Source organism: Geotrypetes seraphini, chromosome 1 (assembly GCF_902459505.1).
Source record: "Geotrypetes seraphini chromosome 1, aGeoSer1.1, whole genome shotgun sequence".
In the NCBI taxonomy this organism is placed as follows: Eukaryota; Metazoa; Chordata; class Amphibia; order Gymnophiona; family Dermophiidae; genus Geotrypetes; species Geotrypetes seraphini.
Genome location: NC_047084.1, coordinates 130,845,804 through 130,866,382, shown reverse-complemented (window position 1 = coordinate 130,866,382; position 20,579 = coordinate 130,845,804). Strand labels below are relative to the sequence as shown.

The window sequence follows — 20,579 nt, the reverse complement described above, 5'->3', positions numbered from 1 at the left end:
GGTTTGAACCCAGAACCTCAGTGTGCTGAGGCTGGAGCTCTAACCACTGCACCACACTCTCCTCCAATGCAAGCTTAGAAGTGAGCCAAGTATAGAACAATGAAGCCATTGTGACATCACTGAGGAGGTTGGCTCTTATTGGTGGAATGAGGCATTATGACATCAGGGAAAGGGACTCAAAGCGGTTTGCATACAGGTACGTCTAGCATTTTTCCCTATCTGTCCCGGTGGGCTCACAATCTAATATAACTGGGTCTGTGGAGGATTAGGCGACTTGCCCAGGGTCACAAGGAGCAGCACAGGGTTTGAACCCACAAGCCCAGGGTGCTGAGGCTGTAGCTCTAACCACTACACTCTCCTCCTACGGAAGTCCCGAATGCTGCTGCTTCCAAGCAGAGCCACTGGCAAAACAGTAGCTGGATCGATTCTTGAGGAATCCCACATAACAAAAACACTGACACGTTAATGGTGGCTGAGAGAGCACGATTGTAGCAGCAGCATCTCCTTGCTAAAGGTAAGACACTGAATTTCATTTCTGCAAATTGGCACTTCACTCTTTTCAGTTGGTTGATCGGGTGAAAACTTTTCAGCACCCCCTCACGTAGGCTTGTTAGTGCATGTTCATATTCATTTGGTATCTGATATACCGCCATCTAATTGGGTACTCTAAGCATTTTTCCCTATCTGTTCTGGCGGGCTCACAATCTAACTATGATACTTGGGGCAATAAGAGGGTTAAGTGACTTGCCCAGGGTCACAAGGAGTGGCACTGGGCTTGAACCCACAACCTCAGGGTGCCACTCCTCCACTCCAGCAACCCTCAGCAATAGGCAGTACCACCTGATGCAAAAATGGACCTAACAAAAGCAGCAGGGGATAAGTTTCTATGCTGCTTATCAACTAAGCAAGTAACAGGTAATATATACATAAAAGTCAATTAATACATTATCAAATAAAAAACCTCAAGGATAGCCATCATCTTATCATATAGGGATACTCAGTTAGCTACTGGTTCCCAACCTGTCCTGGAGGACCATTAGGCCAGTCGGGTTTTCAGGACAGCCCTAATGAATATGCATGGAGCAGATTTGCATGCCTGGCACCTCTATTATATACAGATCTCTCTTGTGCATATTCATTAGGACTATCCTGAAAACCTAACTGGCCTGGTGGTCCTCCAGACAGGGTTGGGAAACTCTGATTTAGACGATCAAGAAAGGAAGAATCTCACAAACAGGCAGGCCAGACGGGGTCAATGGCATCCCACTAGGACTAGAATTGAGCATGGTGGATGTGCCTTCATTTTATACTTGTAAGATCTGGGGAGGGGTGGGGGGAAGTGTCTTTGGTATGTGAGGGCAGCCACTTGACATCACTGTTCTCCAAGTCCTGGTCGTTTCAGCTTGATGTAGTCAGTGGAAAAGGTTGGATACTAGAAAGCGGAAGGAAATCATTCCCTGGCAGTTCAAGAGAATTCCGTTCCCCAAACATTACTGCAAGTCCTAAGCCGTGAATTTTACCACTTCTCCCAAGATTAAAAAAAAAATAATAATAAAAAGGTTTGAATTCCCACATTCACAAACATCTGAAGCAGGCATACCGTAGGGAGGCTTCTGCAAATATCTGGCGCAGTCGGGCTTCCGTCTCTCCGTAGAACCTATAGAGGACAGAGGAGATGTTAATAAAGGAGTTTTGACATCCAGCATGTGACAGCTCTTACTCTCACTGTAACGGGTGCTTTTCATCTTGACCTGACATGCAAGGTATGGAAATGTTGCAAATCTTTTCTTTATTTCCCACAATTAAGCTGACTACTTGTGAAAGAGTATTTTAGATAAAGATATCCCACAGAGAGGATGGTAAAGCAACAACCCATCTGCAGCCACTATGAACCATACCATAAATATGTTTATGAAAAACAAGCAGCTGAACAGCGACAAATTAAAAAAAAAAAAATCCATAAAACCATAAGCAAATAAAAAGATACTATTAAAAACCCAGTCAGAGTGGTTTTGACACATCTGTTTACACGAATGCAAATGCAACTGGAAGATGACCAAGCTGCTTGAGACATTATTGTCCATGAACTAGACGTTTTGAAACATTAGCATTATCCCAGGACAAGCAGGCAGCATATTCTCACATGTGGGTGACGTCATCTACGGAGCCCCAGCGCGGACAGCTTTTCAAGCAAACTTGATTGAAGTTTCAAGCTTGCTATGCTGCACCATGCATGTGCATGCCTTCTCCCTCCACTAGAGGGCGCATCCCCACCTCGTGGTCCTCCGTTCTGTTTCTTCCGCGGAGCCAGAAGCCCTGTTGATTTTGTGCTCCGTGCCTTTTTGCCTTCTGCCACCGCGGCTGGGTTATTTTTCTCGGTCGCTGTGCTTTGTTTATTATTTTCTTTTGTTCGCGTTGTTGAAACCGTCGAAAAAAATAAAACCAAAAAACTTTTTCATTCGGCTCCGGGTGCTCCCGGGAGCTGCGGCTGCGGGACCTCGTTTGTTCCCGGCCGTTTTTTGTGTTCATGTCCCGTCCTTTGACGGGCTTTAAAAAAGTACACCCGGCGCGATCGGTTACTTTCTATCACCGATCCCCACCGGTGGTGCCTGGTTTGCCTGGGTGCGGATCACCCAACTGACTCCTGCACTCGGTGCTCCACGTTCCAGCCTCGCATGGCGGAGCTCTTCAGTGTGGACCCCGCGGCAGGGAAGGCCTCGACGTCGGCCTTGGCCCTGGCCTTGACCTCGGCCTCGACTCCCTCGACCTCGCCGCGGCTGCCTCCATCGTCGAAGCCTGCGTCCTCGACCCCGAAGCCGACCCTGGGTAAGTCCCCGCTTCCTTCCTCTACTCCAGGGTCCTCTAAGAAGCCATCCTCGGGCTCCTCGACGGGGGCGGGTGGGTCGTCCTCGGCCCTGCCCCGGGCGTCGAAGTCGGGTGCTCCGCGGGAATACTCATTGCCGAGGTCGCCCTCGAGGGAGCACCCGCCGACTTCGGACATGCCATCTATGATGGCGATCCCAGTGTTCCAGGACATGCTCCGAGCGCTTATCGCCTCGGAGCTGTCCTGCGCCCTGGCCCACCTGCAGCCAGCTTCGGCCTCGGCAGCCCCGACCTCGGCCCCGGCCTCGGCTCCGGTGGTGGTCCCGGCCTTGGCCCCGACCTTGCCCTCGACCTCGGCAGTAGACCAGCCTGCGCGGAGTGTGCGGCCTCGGGACAAGGTGCGCCGGGTTCGCAGGATTTCCTCTTCCACCTCCTCGTCGGGGTCCTCCCGCGGGTCCTCACCCTCGGGTCGGCCTCAGGCGAAGCGTCAGCCCAGAAAGCCCAAGCGCCCTCGGGGGTCGCCTCGGCGGCGCGGTCGCTCCTCGCCGACCCGGGGAGCGGAGACTCTGAGGGTCTCGGAGCTCCGCCTGGATAACCCAAGGCTTTTCCGTTCCCCTGCGGGGAGGGGATCGAGGGACTCCTCCCCGAGGAGGAGGGAGCTTGCCTCGGTGCCTCGTACCCCGGGGACTTCCCCGAGGGGTTCCTCGGGGCTTCGGAGGTCTCCGACTCCAACAAAGTCCTTCGGTGTGGCTTCCTGGGGTTCGGAGTCTGGCACCGGTCGGGAGCCCAGGTACTCCCATGAGGCATCCCCGTCCTTCTTGGCGGCGCGGGCCTCTTGCTCCCCTTCCCCTCCATCGAGGCCCTCCTCGTTCTCGAGGTTTGTTATGGATATGGGGAAAGCTTTGGACCGCAACCTTTTATCGGGGTCCCAGTATTCGAAAGAGTTTTTGGAGGAACAGGATTTGCCATCTCCTCCACGGGAGTCTCCGCGTTTGCCCTTGAACAAGATTCTTCATCAGACATTCTTGCGGAACTTGGACTCCCCTTATGCGGTCATGGCGGTTCCCTCGAAAATGGAATCAAAGTACCGCACGGTCCCCTGTAAGGGCTTTGAGAAGGCGCAATTGTCCCACCAGTCTTTGCTGGTGGAGTCGTCCTTGAAAAAATCCCAGCCTTCTCGAGTCTCGGCAGCGTTCCCGCCCGGGCATGAGGGGCGGACCCTGGATAAGTTTGGGCGCCGCCTCTACCACAATTCGATGATGGCTAACCGGGTGCTTAACTACGCTTTCACCTTCTCTTCCTATCTGCGTCAGCTGGTGAAGGCAATGCCCCGTTATCACGGGGTCATGCCTGATTCGCATAAGGGGGACTTTGGCAAACTCATGGACACTTTGTCGCAGCTGCGCCTGTTTCTTTTCCATGCCATTTATGACGCCTTTGAATTGTCATCCCCGGTCTCCGCCTTTGCGGAGGCAATGCGCCGTCTGGCGTGGCTGCGCATTGTGGACATGGACCCGAATTTGCAGGAGCGCCTGGCCAATTTGCCATGTGTGGGCTCGGAACTTTTTGATGAGTCCCTGGAGGCGGCTACTAAACGCCTATCCGAGCACGAGCGCTCTTTCGCCTCGTTGGTCCGTCCCAAAGCCAAGTTGGTGACTCCAAAGCCGTATAGACCTCCGCCACGGCGCTACCCGCAGAAGTCCACGCCTGCGTTCTCCAGGCCTCCTCCCCGGCGACCCCCTCAGCAGGCCAAGGCATCACACCAGAAGCCTCAGGCGCAAGGGGCGTCTAAGCCGGCGCCGTCTTTTTGACGCTCTGAGCGGATGGGGGCGGGCCCCCTCCGCGCTGATGCCATCCCCGCTTCCCATCGGGAGCCGGTTGCAGACCTTTCATTCGGCCTGGACTCTGATCATTTCGGACGCTTGGGTGCTCCGTGTCATCTCGGAGGGTTACTCACTAAACTTCAGGAATACGCCGCCGGACAATCCGCCTGGCGCGTCTCTCTCCAACCGAGCTCAGCTTCCGCTTCTCCTCTCGGAAGCCAGGGCCTTGTTGAGCCTTCGGGCGGTGGAGCCGGTACCCCCCAAACAACGGGGACAGGGGGTTTTACTCCCGTTATTTTTTGGTCCCGAAAAAAACCGGGGACTTGCGCCCCATTTTGGACCTCCGGAAGCTCAACAAGTTCCTTGTCCAGGAGAAGTTCCACATGTTTGTCGCTTCCGGTCCTGTACCCACTGTTGGAAGAAGGGGACTGGATGTGCTCCCTGGACCTGAAGGAAGCTTATACACATGTTCCGGTGCATCCCGCCTTCCGCAAGTATCTTCGGTTCCAGGTGGGGGAGTTGCACCTTCAATATCGTGTCCTCCCATTTGGCTTGGCTTCGTCCCCTCGAGTCTTCACGAAGTGCATGGTGGTAGTCGCGGCGGCCCTGCGTTCTCAGGGTCTGCAGGTCTTTCCCTACCTGGACGATTGGCTGATCAAGGCCCCTTCCAGGGAGGGGGTTATCTCAGTGACCCGACAGACTATCATCTTCCTTCAACGTCTGGGGTTCGAAGTGAACTTTCCCAAGTCCCAACTGTGCCCTGCTCAATCCCTTCAGTTTATCGGGGCCGTGCTGGACACGGTTCGCCTCCGTTCATTCCTCCCTCCTCCACAGTTGGAGGCCTTGCTTCGCCTGAGTCGACAGATTTCGCTCCTGCCTTCGGTGTCGGCGCAGCGTCTGATGATTCTACTTGGCCACATGGCGTCGACGGTTCATGTCACACCGTTCGCCCGCTTACACCTGAGGCTTCTTCAGCGGACCTTGGCCTCCCAGTGGCGTCAGGATCGGGACCCGGTTTCCCTTCCGGTGACAGTGACTCCTTCCTTGAGGCGCTCGCTCCGTTGGTGGACCAACTCTTCCAATCTTTCCGGGGTTTGGTCTTTCTCGTCCCTCCGCATCGCAAGGTCCTGACCACGGACTCTTCGGGGGCTCATCTCGACGGTCTGCGGACTCAAGGTCTATGGTCGGCGGAGGACCGTCTTCGTCACATCAATGTGTTGGATCTTCTAGCCATTTTTCTGGCTGCTCGTGCGTTCTGCCTCGTGCTGACGGACAACCAAGTGGCAATGTACTATGTGAACAAGCAAGGAGGGACGGGCTCTTGGTCCCTGTGCCGGGAGGCCCTGCGCCTGTGGGAATGGGCGGTCTCTCAGAACATCTTCCTTCGGGCGGTTTACATTCAGGGAGAGAGAAACTGTCTGGCCGACAAACTCAGTCGTCTTCTCCAGTCGCACAAGTGGTCGCTCAACTCCCGAGTTCTGCACGAAGTTTTCGACCGCTGGGGGACTCCTCAGGTGGATCTGTTTGCCTCCCCGGAGACTCACAAACTGCCCCTCTATTGTTCTCGGATGTATGGACCGTCTCGAGGCCGATGCCTTTCTTCTCGACTGGGGAGGGAGGTTCCTTTATGCGTTTCCTCCTTTCCCTCTGATCTTGAGAACGTTGGTACATCTCAAATCGTCCAGAGCCACTATGATTCTCATTGCGCCTCGGTGGCCTCATCAGCACTGGTTTTCCCTGCTTCTTCAACTCAGTGTCAGGGAGCCTCTGCTTCTGCCTGTTTTTCCCTCTCTGCTGTCTCAGGGTCGGGGTTCGCTGTTGCATCCCAGTCTTCAGTCCTTACATCTGACGGCTTGGTTCCTTTCCCCTTGACTTCGGTTCCTGTTTCTCAGTCTGTACGGGAGGTTTTGGAAGCCTCACGCAAGGTCTCGACTGGGCTTTGCTATTCCCAGAAGTGGACCAGATTTTCATCCTGAAGAGAAGAGAAGAGCGACGAAAATGGTAAGAGGTATGGAAAACCTTTCATATGCCGACAGGCTAGAACAGCTGGGGCTGTTCTCCCTGGAAAAGAGGAGACTTAGAGGAGACATGATACAAACTTTCAAGATCCTGAAAGGCATAGATAAGGTAGACAGGGACAGATTCTTCAGACTGTGGGGAACAACAAGTACAAGGGGGCACTCGGAGAAACTGAAAGGGGATAGGTTTAGAACCAATGCCAGGAAGTTCTTCTTCACCCAGAGAGTGGTGGACACATGGAACGCACTCCCGGAGGTTGTGGTGGGGCAGAAGACACTACAGGGATTCAAAGAAGGTTTGGATAAATTCTTGAAGGAAAAGGGGATTGAAGGATACAGATAGAAGTAAGGATAGGTTTTTTTAGGGCAGGGAACACTTGACAGGTCATGGACCTGATGGGCGGGTGCGGACCGCTGGGTGCGATGGACCTCTGGTCTGATCCCGGTGGAGGCAACTTCTTATGTTCTTATGTTCCTCGCACCATCTGGATCCGAGTTCGGTTCCGGTGACTTCGGTCCTGGAATATTTGTTGCATTTATCCCAGTCTGGGCTGAAGACGACTTCCATTCGGGTGCATCTCAGTGCTATTGCTGCTTTCCATCAGCATCTCGAGGGTCGCTCTCTCTCTCTTCATCCTCTGGTTACTCGTTTCATGAGGGGTCTTTTGAATGTTCATCCTCCTCTGAAACCTCCTCCTGTGGTTTGGGATCTTAATGTGGTTTTGGCTCAACTGATGAAGCCTCCTTTCGAGCCTTTTGACAAATCTCATCTTAAGTTTCTCACTTGGAAGGTGATCTTTCTGCTTGCGCTCAAGTCTGCTCGATGGATTAGTGAGCTGCAGGCTTTGGTTGCGGACCCCCCTTTTACTGTGTTCCATCATGACAAGGTGGTTCTTCGCACCCATCCTAAATTTTTGCCTAAGGTTGTGTCTTATTTCCACCTCAATCAGTCCATTGTTCTTCCGGTGTTTTTTCCGAAGCCCCACTCTCATCCTGGAGAGGTGGCACTTCACACGCTCGACTGTAAGAGGGCGTTGGCTTTTTATCTTCAACGCACTAAGTCTCATCGGAGGGTTCCTCAATTGTTTTTGTCCTTCGACCCTAATCGGTTGGGACGTCCTGTTTCCAAGCGCACCTTGTCCAACTGGTTGGCTGCTTGTATTTCTTTTTTCTACGCTCAGGCTGGTCTCACGCTCCATGGTCGAGTCACGGGGCATAAGGTCCGAGCTATGGCAGCTTCTGTTGCTTTCCTCCGGTCTACTCCTGTGAAGGACATCTGTAAGGCTGCCACTTGGTCTTCGGTTCATACTTGCTATGGAACTGAGGACCACGAGGTGGGGATGCGCCCTCTAGTGGAGGGAGAAGGCATAGCAAGCTTGAAACTTCAATCAAGTTTGCTTGTAAAGCTGTCCGCGCTGGGGCTCCGTAGATGACGTCACCCACATGTGAGAATATCTGCCTGCTGTCCCTGGATAACACCTGTTACGGTAAGTAACTGTGCTGTGTGGAAGTGTCAGTGAAAAGCTGAGATCAGCCTGAAGGTCTTGAGCGTGGAGTTGGCGTTATATAAAGAGAAAACGGTTTGATTTACTTATTGGGAGCAATAAAACTCACAGTACTTTTTGAAACTGCAGCTCTGATGACGTTGGAGAATCAAACTGGAGCAATATGACACAACTGGAGACCAGATGAACATAAGAAGTTGCCTCCACTGGGTCAGACCAGAGGTCCATCGCGCCCAGCGGTCCGCTCCCTCGGCGGCCCATCAGGTCTATGACCTGTGAAGTGGTTCCTGACCATTTCTATAACCTACCTCTGCTTCTATCTGTACCCCTCAATCCCCTTATCGTTTAGGAACCTATCTAAACCTTCCTTGAACCCCTGTACTGTGCTCTGGCCTATCACAACCTCTGGAAGTGCGTTCCATGTGTCCACCACCCTCTGGGTAAAAAAGAATTTCCTAGCATTTGTTCTAAACCTGTCCCCTTTCAATTTCTCTGAGTGACCCCTAGTACTTGTGGTCTTTTAAATAATATGGTCTATAGGAATGGATGGATAAAGACCAGATTTCCACTCTGACTGATGGTCCCACACACAAATGTTGCTATATTACAATTTTGGTTCGAAACAGAAAATGACAGCCCATAAAGACTATATGGCCTTAATATATCTCCTAAGTTCTCTCCTTTACAGATCCTATGTATCTGATTTCAGATACAGTCTCGGTCTCCACCACCTCCATTAAGAAGCCATTCCAGTCATCTACCATCCTTTCCAATTAGGAGTATCCAAAACCCCTCATTCCCAAGCTTATTTCAGTTTAAATAGACTTGCCTCCAGTGCATTTATGCCACAAAAGGTATTTAAATGTCTATTCTATCTCCCCCTCTGCTGCCTTTCTTCCAAAGTATACATATTGCAATATTTAAGTCTGTTTCTATACACTTTACGGCAAAGACCACTGACCATTTTAGTACACACCCTCTGGACCATCTTGTTTTATATTCTTTTCAAGGTGCAATCTCCAAATGGTTCCCCAAATTATCCACTGAGACTTTATAAGTATTTCCTGGAGATATACTGAAAATCCAGTCCGCTGTGAGGTCACAAGGAAAGTTTTATGATTCACTGCCTACACCCAAGTGATCAATACTGGGCTCTGTTCCCATGAGAACGTAGAGCTAAGTAGAGTCAGACCACTGAAGAAATGCTCTTGAGCCACTACCAATGACCAGAAAAGGAAGCCCAGCCTAATGACACGGCAGGCACCAAGCGGTGGCTACTTCCATGGCATTCCTGATCAGTTCTGAAAGCACACAAGTAGGGAAATTCAGGGAACACTATTCAACTCTCACTGACCCAATGTTTCACCAAGGCATTGGGTGTGCTCTTCATTCACAGCCAGTACCAACCCAACGTCCCAATTCTGAAATCATTTTCTATTCCCATCTCTGGGCAGTAGATCTTTCTCTCTGGCCCCAAGAAAACAGAACGCCTCAGGTTCGCCCCATCACACTAAATAAAGCCAAAGCAAAGAGCACATTTGCAGCCTTGGAATCACTTCTGGACCATAACTGATATTTACTTGCTCATAATCTCTGGCCCATTAATGACTGAAACGTGAGCTCCGACTTCACTGGCCACGGCTCTGGCTATCATGGTCTTGCCTGTGCCTGGAGGGCCATAGAGTAATACGCCACGAGGAGGAGGAATCCCTTTAAAACAAACACAAAACAAATTAGTGCTTAGTCAACTCAAACGTTCATTCCAAAACAGCAAGAGATACAATGCAAATCTGTTGAAGTACAGGAGGCAAAGTCATCAGTGCTTCCACACCACAGGGCGGGTGTGCTTCAGGTTGTTATACAGAGTAGCGTATGTTGATGCGTGTCTTCTATTCTTTGCCTAACACATGACCAAAGAGCATGTGGTTAACTACAAGGGATATCATCTGAGCATCATTAATAGGAGAGGGGCATAGTGCCTTGTGAATCTGTACAGGAAGAGCGAGTCTCCATGCAGTCAGGAAGAAACAGTGCAAATCAAACCGAAAGATGGGATTAGTCATCACAAGGAAACACACCTCTAGTAGAGAGCTTGTGAAACCTCCGTTTGGAGTCATGACCTGGGCAGGTGCATCATAGCACATCATTGTTTTCCACACCCCAGAGGTTGCGCAGTTTCCATAGGGTCAAAACCGTAGAAAGACTGGAGAGCATTGCTCTAGAACAGTGTATCTCAAACTGTGTGCTTCGGTACACTGGGGAGGAGGAGAGACGCCGGTGCCAGCTGACTGCCTGCAGGATGTGCCTCTCGTGGCAATCAGTGGGTGCCAGCACCTATCCTTCTCTCTGGCCCTCTTCCCTTCTGGAACCCCCCCACTGGCGTCTCAGGGCCCGCCTGGAGGGCCTTCATACACACACGGACATCGACATGATGATGTCACGCATGCATGTGATGTCATCACAGCAATATCCGTGCACTTCCAGGTGCCTCGAGCCACGGCCACTACCTATAGTGTGCCGCAACTCGAGAAAATTTGCGGGACACTGCTCTAGAACATTGTTCTTCAACGCAAGGCCCAGGGGCCAATGGTGGCCCCCCATTGTCATTCAGATTTTTTTTCCCTATTCTCTGCTTCTTAGGTCAGAAAGGGAGAAGCAGGTGGGAGGAAGAACTACATGTTTGAAGGATATTTCTCAATAGAAGAGAAAGCATTTGGAAATACCCATCCCCAATAAAAATAAGAAAGAAGGCTGGAAGCAATGGACACACACTGGTCATCAGTCAAGGGAAGATATTTGGTGGCTCTCCTTCAGCTCAATTGAATGCCAAGTGGCCCCATCCTAAAAAACTGTGAAGTCCACTGCACTAGAATGAATACTTTAGTTCAATATTCACACTAGAAGATGAACACATTGCTTTTTACCACAAGGCTAGCTCAGGAATAGACAATTAGATTCTTTTTTGTCAGGGAGTTGCAGGAGAGCCCAAGGGGAGAACACCCAAACAGGATGCATGGGCAACAGAGAGGGAATGGGAACCTGCCAATGGACACTATCAACACAACTAGGGGCAGTGGAGCAGATCTGGAAATCCGGAAGTCAGTCATTCGTCTTGATCAAGCTGTGCAGATGTAGCCTGTGGAGCTGGGAGCTAAGCCAGAGATCAAGAGCATTAGTTTGAAATATCCTACCATTTGCTGGAGGTTAGAGAAATACTGTGATTTTCCACTAAGCACCAACAGATTACACCAATGATATCTCTAGGAAAGATCCGTTTCTCTACCTCAGGGATGTCAAACTCAATCACATTAAGGGGGCCAAAATCTAAAACACAGGCTAAGTCGCGGGCCAGACCTATTCAATCTCCGCCCCCAGGACCCCGCCCCCATAATAGTACTAATTGGAAACCATTTTTCCATTCATTTTTCATATTTACACACAATATAATCTTATGCACAACAAAATGGTTAATCACAAAATTAGAACAACACAGCGCGCAGGCTTGCCATAATCTTTTCTGTACTTCATTAGAATCTCGCTTCCATCACAACTACACACATGCTTTCTCAGCTCTTTAACCAGGATTAGGCTACGAGTCATGAAATCCTAGTAGCCATTGATGTTCCACGTGTTCAAACCTAAGGGGAAGGGGAGAGGGGCTTCATTAGAAGAATGAGGATCTTCCCCAGGTACCTGTGCTCTTGTGTCTTCTGTGTCAATGCAGCCTTGGAAGATGAAGTAAGTTCTGAGAGTAGGTCCAAAGGCGATCAGGCCAGCCAGAAGCTCTCGTTCCCATTCAGGCTTTGACAGATTGTTGTCCTGTGCTGGAAAGTACTTCCATAGCTTTCAAGCAGTATATCTTCTGGCTGGCTCCCTCCTCCTCATTTCCACTATGTGCTCAAAGCCGCAAGTGGCGGCTCCTAAGCACATTCCTGCGCCTGAATCGAAAGACTCCTCTCTGATGTCACAACATCAGAGGGAATGCTTCCGGATGAGGCGCGGGACGCGCAAGGAGCCACTGCCTGCAGCTTTGAGCACATGGCGGAATTGAGGAGGAGGGAGCTGGCCAAAAGATAAAACACCCAGGTGCAGCAATGGAAACACCGCATCGCACCGCGGGCCGCATAAAAGCGCCAGGCGGGCCTTGCGTTTGACACCTGTGCTCTACCTCAACCTGTTGGTAGGAGGGGATAACATGCACTTTGGACTGTACAGCCCATACAAAAAGGAAAAGGAACATCTATTATTAGCTAAGTTGGAGTGAGAAGCAAAGAAATCATCTACTATTTCAGATCTGCCACTATTGAGCTAACATGGATTTAATCAAAAGAAATCTTGCCTCACCAATCTACCACATTTCTTTAAAGCACTGAATAAACATGTGGATAAAGGTGAGCCAGTTAATATTGTGTATCTGGATTTTCAAAAGGCATTTGACAAAGTACCTCATGAACGACGCCTGAGGAAATTAGAAAGTCATGGGATGGGAGGTAGAGGCCTATTGTAGATTAAGAGCTGGTTAAAGATGAGAGAGTAGGGTTAAACCAGTGGTCTCAAACTCGCAGCCCGGGGCCCAGATGTGACTATTTTGAAGACCTGGGTATGTTTATCATAATGACAAAAAGTAAAATAAAAACAGTTTCTTGATCATATGACTCTTTAGCTATAAATGACAATATTATTATTAAGACTTAGCCAAAAGGAAAGATTTATCAACTATAAAGAGTTTTACCTCCTGCAAAATTGTCACATTAACTATTTTTTTCTGAAGCCTTCCAAGTACCGACAATATCCAAAATGTGGCCCTGCAAAGGGTTTGAGTGGAGACCACTGGGTTAAATGGTCATTATTCTCAATGGAGAAGGGCAGATAGTGGGATTCTCTAGGGGTTTGTGCTGGGACCGCAGCTCTTTAACATATTTATAATTGATCCAGAGATGGGAATAACTAGAGGTTAAATTTGCTGATGAGAAAGTTACTCCAAGTTGTTAAATTACAAGATGATTGTGAAAAAATTGCAAGAGGGCCTTATGAGACTGGAAGGCTGGGCATCCGAATGGCAGATGACCTTGAATGTGAGCAAGTGCCAAGCGATGTGTGTAGGAAAGAGGAAGTCAAACTATAGCTCCATGATGCAAGGTTCCACATTAGGAGTCGCTGCCCAAGAAAATCATCTAGGTGTCATCGTTGATATGCTGAAACCCTCTTCTCAGTGAGCAGTGGCAGCTAAGAAACCAATGGAAAGAAAACCAACGTTCTTCTGGCTAGATGGACCTAGACCACCATTATCCGCCGCTATGACTCAGTCCTTATGCCTACTTCAGCACAGGTCTCATCGGCTACTCATCGAATCCTTGAAATGTGGTAAAAAGTGTAGATGTTCTTTGTTGGTCTTGTAAAACTAAACCCCGTAATTTTAAGCACATTCTATTTGAATGTAACAATGTTTCTTTATTCTGGTCAGATATTTGGTCTAAAATTTCTAAAATACTGCATCCCAATAAGCTTTAAATGTGTCATTCGGAAATCCATTTTAACATCAACTAATCTGTCCAATATATATGTACGCTTTATTATATGATTTCTTAATATCAGTTGTCTTGAAATTAACTGTCCAACTTTGGAAGAATAACTCATCATTATCGATTTATTTCTGGTTGAACACTATTTTACTTTACAAGAAATATGGCGATACTGCCCTCAAATCTTTACCACCACCTTGTAAACATATACATAAAGTGATAAGTAGTAACCAAGTCGCCACCTAGCAACCTGACAAGCAATCACTACGGAGCAGATTCCTCCAAAGAACGTATTGTTAACTATCAACTTGAGCCATCCAGTCTGATTGTCAGGTTGCTAGGTGGCGAGTTGGCGTCATGACGTCATAAGACGGGAGGGTGTATTTCAGCGCTGCTACAGAACGCTGTGGCCATCTTTCGGATTGCCAGTAGCTGGTTTAAATAGGAGAAGCTCATCTTTAAGGTAAAAAATAGGGAATGTATGGGTATTAAAAATTAGATTACGAGCTACTTTACTATGCGGTAAATTATCTGTATTCTCATTTGCTTTTCTATTTATTTTTTTTTACAGTTCCCCCGACCTTGACAAAGCTATGCGAAACACGTCAGGAAGGGGAAGTGGTCATTACTAAAGCTAAGTTATGAAGCTATTTATATAAATTATTTATTTATTAAATGAATTTAGGAAATAAATGAAAGAATGAAACAATGAAATATGGATAATTACATTACATTACATTACATTAGTGATTTCTATTCCGCCATTACCTTGCGGTTCAAGGCGGATTACAAAAGAATTGTCGAGAAATTAAGGTAATATATGTTGGGTATTTTGAACATAACGAAAGAAGGAATTTAGAGTGAAATTAGAAAAATAGAAAAAAAGAATAAGTACTGGGAAGAATGAAGATTACCACCACCAGAAATTGTTTAATTTGAGTGGAAGTCTGAACTCCCATTGAGTACTTTCAGTTTGTGGTTGAAATGAAATGAAACTAATATGAAATAGTATCTTCAGCGCTGTTGTGGAAATAATTGGAAGATGGTCTCTTATATAAGAACATATTGTATAATTATACTGTACTATTGCTCATGAAGAATTGGCTTGTTTGATTGTTAACTTTTTGATTTGAAAGTTTAGAGGGGCATAATCGAAAGGAACGTCTAAGTCCGTTTTCGTCCAAGTCGCAAGTCGTCCAAAGTAAAAAATAGCTTAGGACACATTTTCAAAAAGTACGTCCAAATATTATTTCGTTTCGAAAATCATCTAACTATACATCCTGCTGATCTGATCGTCCAAATCGCTAAATCGTCCATCTTTATACCACATTTCTGTCCAACTTTTCGTCAAAGTCCAAAACGCCTAGAACAGCGATGGCGAACCTATGGCACGCGTGCCAACTGTGGCACGCGAAGGCCTTGCAGCTGGCACGCGCAGGGCCGCCATCAGGGCATCAGGGCTTAAGCAAAGTCCGCCCTCCGACGTCAGCGCTGAAGTCGGGGAAGATTTCCGATCAGCTATGTGTGCGCGGCGGGACAGGCAGGAAATAGAAGACAAGCCTACACGGCTCAAGCTACATTTTGCTGAGAAAGTTGCTTAGATGGGCTGGGAGACAAACGGGGAACACAAAAGGGGGAGGGAGTGCGTTTTGGACACAAGGCATGAACTTGGGAGAAAGGAAGGGAGGGAAAGAGATGCTGAGGTGGGGGAGGGAATGGGTTTTTGGACACAGAAAGCATGAACCTGGGAGAGAGGAAAGGAGGGAAAGAGATGCTGAGGTGGGGGAGGGAATGGGTTTTTGCACACAGAAGGCATGGACTTGGGAGAGAGGAAGGGAGGGAAAGAGATGCTGAGGTGGAGGATGGAATGGGTTTTTGGACACAGAAAGCATGAACTTGGGAGAGAGGAAGGGAGGGAAAGAGATGCTGAGGTGGGGGAGGGAATGTGTTTTTGGACACAGAAGGCATGGACTTGGGAGAGAGGAAGGGAGGGAAAGAGATGCTAAGGTGGGGGAGGGAATGGGTTTTTGGACACAGAAGGCATGGACTTGGGAGAGAGGAAGGGAGGGAAAGAGATGCTGAGGTGGGGGATGGAATGGGTTTTTGGACACAGAAAGCATGAACTTGGGAGAGAGGAAAGGAGGGAAAGAGATGCTGAGGTGGGGGAGGGAATGGGTTTTTGCACACAGAAGGCATGGACTTGGGAGAGAGGAAGGGAGGGAAAGAGATGCTGAGGTGGAGGAGGGAATGGGTTTTTGGACACAGAAGGCATGAACTTGGGAGAGAGGAAGGGAGGGAAAGAGATGCTGAGGTGGGGGATGGAATGGGTTTTTGGACACAGAAAGCATGAACTTGGGAGAGAGGAAAGAAGGGAAAGAGATGCTGAGGTGGGGGAGGGAATGGGTTTTTGCACACAGAAAGCATGAACTTGGGAGAGAGGAAGGGAGGGAAAGAGATGCTGAGGTGTGGGAGGGAATGGGTTTTTGGACACAGAAGGCATGAACTTTTGAGAGAGGAAGGGAGGGAAAGAGATGCTGAGGTGGGAGAGGGAATGTGTTTTTGGATACAGAAGGCAAGGACTTGGGAGAGAGGAAGGGAGGGAAAAAGATGGTTGTGTACACGGGGAATAGAAGAAAGGAGAATTTTTGGTCATAGGGAGGGAGTGAGGTACAGACAGTGGCATACCAAGGTGGGGGTGGGGGCGGTCTGCCCCGGTTTTACGCCCCAGTGTTCTCCCTAGGCTGGCAAACTGCATCTCTTTAGCCACTTGAGTGCCACCGCCGCCATTGGGAACAGGCCGGTGCCAAGTTCTCCCTGCTTTTCCCTGTGGGGCCGACCAACTCTCGCCACCCGCGTCAATTCTGATGTCGGAGAGGACATTCTGGGCCAGCCAATCGCTGCCTGGCTGGCCCAGAACGTCCTCTCCGATGTTAGAATTGACGTCGAGTGGCGAGAGTTGGTCAGCCCCGTGGGGAAGAGAAGCAGGGCGAACTCGGCGCCGGCCTGTTCCCGATAGCGGCAGTGGCAGCCTATTCCCCAGTGGCGGTGGCAGCATTTTCCCAATGGTGGTGGCATAGGGGAGGGCAAGGAGAAAGAAAGAAAGGGGGGGACAGGGAGCCAAAAAAAAAAAAAGAAAGAGGGCTGGGTGAAACAAAGAAAAATGGGGCACGGAGAGAGAGAGAAAGACAGACATACAGAATGAAAGGGGGTATGGAGAGAGAGAAAAAGAAAGAAGGGGGCAGGGTGAAACAAAGAAAAAGTTTGGGGAGGGAATGAGGTCTGGAGGAGAGAAAGCATACAGGAGGCTGAAAAAAGGGAAGAAATATTGGATGCACAGTCAGAAGAATAAAGTGCAACCAGAGACTGATGAAATTACCAAAGGTAGGAAAATGATTTTATTTTCAATTTAGTGATCAAAATGTGTCCGTTTTGAGAATTTATATATGCTGTCTATATTTTGCACTATGGCCCCCTTTTACTAAACCGCAATAGCGTTTTTTAGCGCAGGGAGCCTATGAGCTTCAAGAGCAGCGTGGGGCATTCAGCGCAGGTCCCTGCGCTAAAAACCGCTATCGCGGTTTAGTAAAAAGGGAGGGGGAATATTTGTTTATTTTTGTATAGTTGTTACTGAGGTGACATTGCATAAAGTCATCTGCCTTGTCCTCTTTGAAAACCCGCGGAATATAAATGATAATTAACATTTTCTCTGCGTACAGCTTGCTTTGCGTTTTTAAAATTTTATTGTTGGTAGATCATTTTGACATGGCCACAAAGGTAAGGGGGAGGGAGGGGAGCTGCTGAAAGAGTCTACCTTGACGTGGTTGCAGGCTTACAAATCTTTTGGTCAAAGAGTGCGGCGACAGAGAAAAGTATGTGTGTATTCGGCCCATGAATGAAATCATTAAAACATTATAAATTGAAATGAAAACCAAAGGATTGTGAATCAAATTGATTCTCTGACAATACAAAGATTCCAACCTTTAAAAATGATGTTACATAGTTCAGGCAACTTTATAAAGAGTTTTTAGATACTAAAATCTTGTTATTAAGGTTTAATTGACGTGCTGGCACTTTGAGGAAATTCTTTGGTTTTGTGCGGCAGTTTGGGCACTCGGGCTCAAAAAGGTTAACCATCACTGGCCAAGCCCTGTTGGACGTGGGAGGGGTCTGCAAAGTGATGGACTGAACATCCAGATATGGCACCTAAATAGTGGGGTACCTTACAGGGCACTGCTGTGAACTTCACAAAAAGGGTGCCATGTCTTCTCCTCACTACAGCTCCCTTATAGGTCATGGTGAGCCCCCCAAACCACCTCCAGAATCCCCTAGACTCACTTATCTACCACCCCAATAGCCCTTATGGCTGCAGGAGCCACTTATATGCCAGTACAAAAGGATTTAGGGGGTGTATAGAGGAGTGCACATGTTTCAGTATCAATGCAGTGATTACAGGGGCTTATGGGCATGGAGCCTCCTCTCTATGGGTCCCTAACCCACCCCCAAGACGACTTAAGCTGCCTCTGTGCAGGACGACTAAGCCTTCCTATGCCAGGCTGCCAGGTGATGATGTTCTTGAAGCTGAATTTTACAGGTGTGATTACGATTTTTATGGGGTTGGGGGGGTCGGTGATCACTGGGGTAGTGTGTAGGGGTCTGTTTTATGTGTTTGAAGTGCTTATCTGGTGACTTTAGGTGGGTTTTTGTGACTTAGACCATGTTTTTAATGGTCTAAGTCACAACGTCCAAGTTGTGTCTAGGCTCTGTTGTAAAACTTTTGGTTATACATGCTGTACGACTAAGTCTAAACCTGCCCATGTCCCACCCAAATCCAGCTCTCGACACTCCTCCTGAAATGCCCCGTTTAGCTTTGGTCGTTCAGCGGCACTATGAAGGCCTAGGTCATTTAGAAATATGTCCAAAACCCGGTTTGATTATCGGCGCTTGGACGTCTTTCGTTTATGATCGTCCAAGTGCCAACTTAGGCCAGTTTTTGGACGTTTTTCTCTTTTGATTATGAGCCCCTTACAGTTTGTCCATTGGCCATCTTCTACCATGGTGATTATTCTAATATTAGATATTTTTCTAGGCAATTCCGGTCCTGGAGAGCCTCCACCCAGTCGGGTTTTAAAGATTTCCACAATGAATATGCACGAGATTAATTTGCATGGACTGCTTCCATTGTATGTAAATCAATCTCATGCATATTTGTGGTGGAAATCTTGAAAACCCGACTGGGTTGTGGCTCTCCAGGACTGGAATTGCCTGAGAACACTGTTTTATCACAGATACCATCTATACCAGGGATCTCTAAGTCCCTCCTTGAGGGCCACAATCCAGTCGGGTTTTCAGGATTTCCTCAATTAATATGCATTGAAAGCAGTGCATGCACATAGATCTCATGCATATTCATTGTGGAAATCCTGAAAACCCGACTGGATTGCGGCCCTCGAGGAGGGACTTTGAGATCCCTGATCTATATCCTATATGAGTATCCATCATAATGCTTTGTTTTTGTAATATGAAAATTTTTCAGTAAAAATTCTTCCTGAGAAAAAAAGAAAAGGAAAAGATAAAGAAAAATGAGATGATTATTATTATAATGCCTTTATAGTGCTCCATGGTGTGACTGCAGCTCGAATACTTTAACAAATTAATCACCTAAACAGACCATTCTGCGCTCTCTATGCTTTTTCCCCCTTCAAACCCCTAAGCAATTCTTCAGGCAATTCCTACCCCCACCCCTTACTTTCCCTCCCCTACAACTCTTTTCTCCAGTAACTTTCCCCTCATGCATTTGGAATTCGCTTAATGTCCAGCCTTCTCTTGATATGAACCGCCTAGAAGTCGACTGACTATGGCGGTATAGAAAAATAAAGTTCTTATTATTATTATTACTGGTCATTGCATCTCAAAAAAGATATACTGTAGTGAAATTTAAAAAAGCACAATTGAAAGAACTGGAGTAGACTGAATTATAGTTTCTGGTGGAATTCTTTATGTCGTATAAATCAGTATTTTAGCCCGTTACATTAACGGGTGCTAGCTGTCTTTCTTTCCCCCCCCCCACTTCCCTGTGCAGCAGCCACAGCAGCATTCCCTCCCCCTCCATGTCCCTGTGCAGCAGCATTTCCCCCAACCCTACTTCCCTGTACAGCAGCATTTCAATTCCCCCCCCCCACTTCCCTGTGCAGCAGTAGCGTTTCCCTTACCCCCCTTCCCTTCCTGCGGTCCCGACAAACCTGCTGATTCCAGCAGCGTGTGCAGCACTCTACACACGCTGCTTCTGGGCCTTCTACTGCCCTGATTTACTCTGGCACGTCCCTGATGACATCATCAGAGACGCAGCAGAGCAAATCAGGGCAGTAGAAGGCCCCGAAGCAGCGTGTGTAGAGTGCTGCTCACGCTGCTGGAATCGGCAATTTTGGAGTCGGGACCGCGAAGAACATAGCGGCTAGAGTGTTTTTTCGGCGCTTCCCTTCCCATCCCGCAAGGTGTCGCCGCAGCTCCTCTCGATCCCCGCCAGCGTCGGAAGCCTTCTCCGCCGCTGGTGAGAAGGGCCGAATATTGGGGGAGAGCAGGGAGTCCAGCGCTGGCGGCCAGTCCCGTCAGCGAGTGTGGGTAGTCTGGGGACTCACGCATGCGCACTCCTGCGGCCACAGACCTACGGATCATGGAAGCACGCAGTTAAGAGTGCGCAAGCGCGGCTAGGGTTTTATTATATAGATGGAAAGGGTAATAGCCACACAGCAGAGGCATTTAAGAAAATTTCAGGATATTTGGGAGTCTTTAACAAATTATTGTAATGAATGAATTCTATTTTTCCCCTTAATTATGTATGTCCAAAGTTGGGGAAGGGGGGGGGGGTAGATTTTGGTCTTTGTATAAATG

General features: G+C 48.4%; 1 protein-coding gene across 2 annotated transcripts in view; it reads right to left on the bottom strand.

Annotated features, from left to right (window-relative positions):
* The window catches only part of SPATA5 (spermatogenesis associated 5), a 460,802-nt gene that overhangs the window by 358,408 nt on the left and 81,815 nt on the right, over nucleotides 1–20,579 (bottom strand). For both annotated transcript variants that reach the window (XM_033938624.1, XM_033938615.1), the window contains exons 6-7: nucleotides 9,750–9,879; nucleotides 1,601–1,657 (exon numbers count right to left, since the gene is read on the bottom strand). In XM_033938624.1, coding sequence (XP_033794515.1) covers nucleotides 1,601–1,657; nucleotides 9,750–9,879 — 187 coding nt within the window. The remainder of the gene's footprint in view (nucleotides 1–1,600; nucleotides 1,658–9,749; nucleotides 9,880–20,579) is intronic.